The following is a 7570-nucleotide window of genomic DNA, read 5'->3' on the forward strand; positions in this document are numbered from 1 at the left end:
GAGAAGCGTGTCTGGATTGTTGACGTTAAAAATTACCGTAATCGGGGCTCTGGTCAGGCTATATGTACAATTCAATGCTGTTGAAACATTGTTAGAGAAATAAAATTACTTTGAGCACGGTAATTTAACGTTTGCTTTATATTATAGTATTCCGTTGCCATTTATCAATGTTGACATTTATTTGACATTGACATTATTTGACGTAAAAAAGTGAGGTTATGTTGTTTGTTTTGTTGTTGTTTTCGGAAAACTAAAATACTGTATCGTGTATTTTTTGAAGATAATTAACATCAAACGGAGTCTTTCATCAATAATGTGTGCTAATTGCAAGTATTGCGAACAGCCAGAGTGCAAGCAAGACAGCCCTGGGCTGACATGCGAGGTTTGCTCTTGCTTCGTGCACCTATCGTGTCTTCGCCGCCCCGGTACGCCTGGTGATTTTGCCTGCGACGTGTTTTTCGATTTTACATGCTACGAATGCTCGCCTACACATCAAGAAATTTTCAAACGTAATAAATTCCCCTGGTTAGTACTCGTTTGTCTACATTTTCAAAATTCAGTCCCAATTATACTAGAAAACTACTTATATATTTTTCTTGCCCAGGGTAAATGTTATTCTACTAACTCTTCATCACCTGAACACCCAGGCGCATGGTATCAGCAACAATGGTTTCTTCCACTACAAAACACACATCTGCTCCTTCATTGATCGGTCATGGAGTCTGTTGTTTGGAGCGCATACGTAAGTAGTATTAGTATTGTAAAGCTAATCTAAAGGCTTTTATCCATAAAATTAATATCTAAATAGTCTTGTGTACATGTCTTCTAATGTACTCAATACTATATTTCCAGGAAACAAAAGAAGAACTGGGTTGGCACCATTGCTGGAGTCCTGTCGGTGTACAACAACTTTATGTTTCGCTCCGGATCTTACGTGCTCGGAGAAACAGGCTGGTGGAAGCTTCTGCACGGATTCTCACCAGCCGTTGCTGCTGATATAAGTATGTAGAAGTAGTATCCTAAATCAGTAGAAACTAATAATTAACATAATATGTTATGATTACATTTAATTAAAATGTTTTTTATTTGCATTTCAGTTCAAGAAATAGCCAAAGAGAAGCCGAAGGGCCGGTCTCGGAATAATTTTTCTGTGGCCAAAGTTATCTTTATGTCAAAAGTAATAGAATTGGGTAAATATCAAACACAAAATATTGATAAACTTTATAAGAAACATCAAAACTGTAAGCTAATGTTTTCTCCACTACAGAAAACTGATTTATTAACTTAATGTTTTGATTAAGTTTAAAATGTAATTCCTTATTAACAACAGGTTACCAGCATTTAATAAACAAAGAGGAGGAAGAGCCAATTACGCCGATCACCCCGAGTGTTGAGCCTGTGCCAGCCAAAAAGAAACGGTTCGACTTTGACAGTTCAAGCAGCCTATTGTTCGGTGAACCAGATTCAGATGGAAGGTAATATTAGAATAGTGAAGAATTTATCCAAAAGTTTTCTAGTAGGTAGTTCCTTATTATCCTTCTTGTAAAAGGGACAAAATGGGGATGTAGATTAATGTGCAATTTTTTTATTTAACGCAGAAAATTTCTTACTTTTTTTGTACATCCACAAATTTTATATTATCAATCTTGTGTATCCAGACATGAAGCCGAAGAATATAAAGAATTACTGTCGTCGACGCGCGAACCGAGCTATTCGGAGGTGGAGAGCAATTGGATGTGCAAGTTTGAGTTCACGCCCACCACTGTGCAAACGCTATTCCACGTAAGTATACTCCTTTCCCTTTTCTGTGTAGGAACTGTGTAATCATCAGCTCACATGAGTCCAATTTTGGATGTCTCCAATGGAAACACCTAGCATTCATCTTCTATCTTTTTTACAGAGTGACTCATCAAGCATCCACTCTCAACCCCTCCTGTATTACGATTCCGACTCTCGTCTAAGCAGCTCCAGTCACCCCCAAGAAACGCAATCCGATGATTACGATACCAAGAAATCGATCACAGACGTGAAACCCAAAAAGCAACAAGAGGAAAATCCTTATGAAAAAAGAGAATCACTTTTCTCCACTGAACTGAATTCTGTCGATTTGCCTTGGATGGAAAAGTTTCCAGAACCAGATAAGAATTTGGTGCCGATGACGCAGTATCAAGAGGTGCAGCTGTTGAAACAGGTCGAGGGAATGATACCGAAAATGAAGGATCCAAATAAGAAGGCGTATTTGTGCAGGTTGAAAGCAAAACTGGCTTTGAGGAGACTGAAGAGGCATAAACACTTGCCTTTATTTGATTTGGACAAGTGAGTTTTCAATTTTATTCTGCACTCTATTGATATATTTTAATTTAGAAAATACTAGATCGGTAAACTTGACGTACCTACTTGATTGTTTTAGAGCTGTGAAGCTGTTAGGTGGCTACTTGACAGAAGACCCCAGAGACGTCATGAACACTGAAAGAGTGTTGGATAGATTCCAAAGATCGGTAAGTTACAATCCCATCCCACACAACACATTCACTAGTGATCCATCAGAAATCTTTGATTGCGCTCTGCAGTTTTAATAAAAGCAGTCTAAACAGAGCTGGATCTACCATATTATTATGGCTTTTTGGGCTTCAGCCAAGGGCCCCGTGGACTCAAGAGGCCCCCAGCTAAGTCAAGTCAAAGTCGACAATAATGCGAAAGAGTGGGCCCCTAAGAAGTGTTAGCCAAGGGCCCCTTAAACCCACAGTCCGGCCTTGAGTCTAAAGTAGTTTTCTGTATGAAATTCCCTAGTTTTAAAGCAAATGAAAATATAGTCTGATTTAAACTAATTCAACGTTATTTCAGTACCTAATGGACAACCTGTGCGGCACCATAGCCAGTACGAACTACGGGACAACTGTGGTGGCCAAGACGGAGCCGGCACCGTTCCGCTCGCCGTACTCGGGCGCGCTACTGAAGCCCTACATCCGACGGGACGCGGACTCCACGCCGCTGTGGCTGAAGCTCACCGATGAGCTGCTGAGGAAGACCAACAAGTGAGGGATACTGATTAATCTGAAAATTTTTCGGCCTAGTATCCGCTGTTACTTGGTGGATACTTGGGTGAACTGGTAGACACTAGACAGACATACTATTTACTACTAAAGCCAAGGCTAACAGGGGTTTTAGGACTTGCTACATACATAGTGTCCTTGCATCATTCTCCCACAGAGTTGAAGTTTGTTCGTTTCAGCCATATTTATTTATTTATTTATTGCAATAAAATACATAGTACACTAATGTGACGTTATATAAATATGACGTTCCACTACTGGACTAAGGCCTCCCCCAAGGATTTCTTGCGCTCCCCGCATCTAAGTGCTTCTCGTGACCTTCACCTGACCTTCGTAGGTCCACCTAGTTGACGGTCTGCCCACACTAAGTCATCCGTATCGTAGTCGCCAACTCGAGATTTTTTCTGTACCAGCGACCATCAGCTGTGCGCTATTTGTAAGAATTAGATTTACTAGTAGGTATAATAATATATGAAAGTATTTTTTTTTTCCAAATCTGGAAAGCTAAGAGACGTATTCTTGCAGGCACATCAAAGGCTACGTACCACCACCGCGCGGCACTTTGGACTTCTCATACGTGCGCCCGCAACACATCGCGGCGGTCAACAACCTCTGCGCGCAGTTCTTCTGGCCAGGGATCGATTGTAAGTCTTCCTAATTAAATCAAGTATGAATTTCATAATTCCAACTTAATCACTGCTGAGAAAAGATTTGCAAGTTCACAAGCTCCTTTCAAGATTGACATTGGACTATTGAAATGACGAAGTTTGGAGAAAAAATCTTGGAGATATTAATCCGTTTTTGCTCAACTATCGGATGAATTTGACGCACTTCGCATAATGAGGACTCTACTTGTATGCATCGCTAGCGCTCCGCCGTCACACGACCCGCCATCGCTCGGCCGTCGCCAGTTTCGTGCCCTCAGACTAAACGCCCGTATTCACAAACTATGCTTGCTTAATTGAAGCAGCAAATAGAACGCATAGCGTTGAATAGAGCTCTGCGCACAGTGTTTTATTTTGGCTTAGAAGCGGACATCCCTGTTTTATTAATTCAATCGTTAGATATTACTATTATGTATACAATTGATGAAGGAACTAGTAGTTGTATTTGTTTAGTTTCGAAGAAATATTCGATTTTGTGATTTTATAAAAAAAACTGTTTTAGAAGCATATTTTCTAAAAAAATTACATTAAGTCAGAATTTTGTAAATAAATTTACCTATCANAAAATAAAAGACTGTGCTGCGATTGGTTCGTGTGTGACCCTATGCGTCCACGAGCATTGTGAGACCTCATAGTAATGTTTGTGAATACGGGCGTAAGGCTAGTTTTAGGCTTGATTTCCTCCTACGCTGACGTCGGCGCGTACATCGGTCGAGCGTACATACGAATAAACACAATGTTCTTAATCGTGCGCGCCGCTGACGTCGGTCACCGATGTCAGCCTAAAAGGAAATCAAGCCTTAGGCTTGATTGCCGCTGACGACGGCGTTGCAGTGCGGTGCTTCATAGAACATTGTGTTTATTCGTACGCTCGACCGATGTACGCGACCGACGTCAGCGTAGGAGGAAATCAAGCCTTAGTATCGCGCTGACCGCTCGCTGATCTTCGGCGCTGACAGATCAATATTATTATGTATGTAATTGAAGGGAACGTTCTTGAGTGACGCTGATCGCTCGGCGCCGACGCTTTATACATTTCGGCTGTCAGCGCTGACGGTCAGCGTGACTCTAAAACCAGCCTTAGAGTTCTTTGAAATCAAAATGTGTACTTAATCAAATTCTTTTTGTTGCAAAAAGTGCTGCCGACTGTATCTAGGTACTTGTCTATACCCTTTGGCCCTCTATGAAGAACCCATGAACATACTTTCATTACTGCCCAGTGACTGAAGCGCTGCAGTACCCGGAATTCAGCTGCGTGGTGACGTATCGGCGGCTGGTGGTGGGCTGCGCGTTCCTGGTGCCGGACGCGCGTGCGAATGAGGCCTATATCTCCTTCGTGCTCACGCGGCCCGAGTGGCGCGGCGCTGGCATCGCGTCCTTCATGCTGTACCATCTGCTACAGGTACAAAAGGACTAAGCATAGAACCGGTTCTTGATGTTTTGGAACCTGTTCTTGCTATGACGCGCAGATTCCATGCCCTACCGAGGACTAAGGAAATAGTAAAAGATGTCATTAATGGAACTATTCTCATCGCTAAAACTTGGGTCATAACAAGTACCGGGTTTTGGAACCGGTTCTTGCTATGACGCGCAGATTCCATGCCCTAATGAGGACTAAGGCGATTATCACACTGCATCGAGCTCCGCCGCGGTACGCGGGACGATAGATTTAATCATTGTATGCAAGTACCTCAGTTTGTATAGAAAACACGCGCGGCACAACACACTGACAACGCGTCTGCGCGCGGGATTTTTTATATGTAATCACGCGGAGCGCGGTGCAGTGTGATAATCGTCTTAGAAAATGGTAAAAGATGTCGTTATTGGGTCTATTCTCGCCTCTAAAACTTGCTGGCCGAGGCAAAAACGCGGCTTCATAATATCATCGCGAGTTAACAAAGCTCCAAATCAGCTCTAAATATTGAACAAGAAATAAAAGTTTAGATATTATGTATTCAAGAATAAAAATGTCTGAAATGCGATTTTTTTCATTATTATATTTATTTGAAATGCATTTTAGGCATTCTAAATGTTTTTTCTTATTACAGACTTGTTCCGGAAAAGATGTGACACTCCATGTATCCCCAACTAACCCTGCCATATTTTTGTACCAAAAGTTTGGTTTCAAGGTAATCCAAAAAGAAAACAACATAATATCACAATATTAAGAGTTTATTTATAAAGGTTTAGTAAGAAATCCTTCGCTTACTAAGTAATCATAGATTTTCCTAGTTTTATTAACATCTATCTTAACTATCCTCCGAGCATCCAAAAGCCTGAGGAAACCCAACTTATTATTTTCTGTAACGAGTTGTTCCTTGAATTCCAAGTAGTTTTTCGGGACCAAACGCAGATTTGAGCACAAAACTTTCTCAGACTCTGACAAAAGATGAAAACCTGGTAAATCGACAATTTCAAGAGGCATAATACACTTCTTGATTTTCTTTACTTTTCCATCGTCTCTCCCAAAGATTTTGCTCTTGACAGGTGATATGCCCTCAAACTTCCTCATCATCACAAATGTGGAGTGCTGCTGTTCCTTTATCATCATGTCATTGTCCTTCTTCAAGTGCTTGTACAACTTTGCAGCGTACAGTGTCCGAATGCCACACTTCCTGTACTCGCAAAGCCGCAGTATTCTCTGCATGATCTCGCACTCCAAACTCAGACCCTCCATGAATGCATCAAACTGTATTCCAGTCATAAACTGCATGTACGCAAGTAACCTCTCACATTTCTGCCTTCCCAGGGTGTTATCAAACTTTTGTAACCAGGAGACCAGCTTGCTGGGCATTATGAGCCCATGGTTTTGTATAATTTTATACCGCCTCTGCCTCTCTCTCAGCCTGGTGTTCAGTGAGTTGACTAAAGCTATTTTCAAAGAGTCCATACAGTCATCTTCATCATCCTCTTCATCGGAGTAATTGTTTTCAATATTAAAAATGCTTTCTGCATTATGATCATAGCTTAACTCAAATTCAGATCTGTGTGCGTTATAACCGGCCAAATGCTGATCACCCTGGTTGTTGCGAGGTGGATTTATTGTCACCTCTGTGCTGTACAAATAAGGTATCACAGGTCTAGGGAACAGGGACTGTTGTGTTTCTGGCAAAAGTTTCAGCCCTTTATACTGCACATTTTCGATGTAATATTTCTTGTAGTGTTCCTGACATTCAAGCTTTGATCTAGTGTGTACACTTTTAGAGATCTCTTCCCAATTACCATAACCATAAGAGGACAGTGCAGAGAGTAACTTGCACTCTTCTTTGGCGGACCAGTTGCAGTTTTCGAATAGAGGGAAGTCGTTGCGGCGGACAGCGTACTTGTGGTCGTTTTTGTGGGAATTCACTTCGCGTCCAGAGGCAAAACATGACATACACAAGTTACTCTCGCACTCGCAACACTCAATGAAGGGTTCGTGAGCCACTTCCGAGCAAGCATCGCATTTCGTTTGTAATATATCGTTCGACATGTTCGCAGGTCGAGGAGCTAATTCAAGACTTCTACGAAAAGTACTTCGACATCGAGTACAAGGGCTGCCGGCACGCGTTGTTCTTAAGGCTTATCAGATAAATAAAGATTACAAAAACAGCACTGTTGTTTAAGTACTTACACTCCTCGATACAAACAATAAACACAAATATTTGTAGTATTTGCAAGCAAATATGATAAAAATAAATAGCACGATCACGCGAACGAATGGTTGTTTTCGTTTTTCGTGCTTGTCAAAGTTGTCACTTGTCTTTTTTTTTGTAAATCTTTCCTTTTCAGGAAAAGGCAAGGCAATTGCGCTATACAGCCAAGTCTTCAGTTTATTTTTTCTTCTAAATGAATTTTGGTTGACGTCCGACG

At 41.3% G+C, this 7570-nt stretch overlaps 2 protein-coding genes across 2 annotated transcripts; one reads left to right on the plus strand and one right to left on the minus strand.

Annotated features, from left to right (window-relative positions):
* The first annotated feature begins 207 nt into the window (after positions 1 to 207).
* Positions 208 to 7310, plus strand: Atac2 (Ada2a-containing complex component 2). Its single transcript, XM_028308557.1, has 13 exons — positions 208 to 525; positions 605 to 742; positions 853 to 1001; positions 1098 to 1190; positions 1331 to 1475; positions 1659 to 1782; positions 1901 to 2316; positions 2411 to 2498; positions 2845 to 3035; positions 3579 to 3697; positions 4939 to 5120; positions 5767 to 5847; positions 7199 to 7310. Exons 1-13 carry the CDS (start codon positions 314 to 316, stop codon positions 7289 to 7291), a joined length of 2031 nt encoding a protein of 676 aa, XP_028164358.1. The 5' UTR covers positions 208 to 313; the 3' UTR covers positions 7292 to 7310.
* On the minus strand, positions 5875 to 7570 carry Ada2a (Transcriptional adapter 2A). Its single transcript, XM_028308558.1, has one exon. The coding sequence runs from the start codon at positions 7188 to 7190 to the stop codon at positions 5895 to 5897; it is 1296 nt and encodes a 431-aa protein (XP_028164359.1). The 5' UTR covers positions 7191 to 7570; the 3' UTR covers positions 5875 to 5894.

The sequence above is a fragment of the Ostrinia furnacalis genome, unplaced genomic scaffold, assembly GCF_004193835.3.
Source record: "Ostrinia furnacalis isolate ACB-3 unplaced genomic scaffold, ASM419383v2 OfSCF2432, whole genome shotgun sequence".
In the NCBI taxonomy this organism is placed as follows: Eukaryota; Metazoa; Arthropoda; class Insecta; order Lepidoptera; family Crambidae; genus Ostrinia; species Ostrinia furnacalis.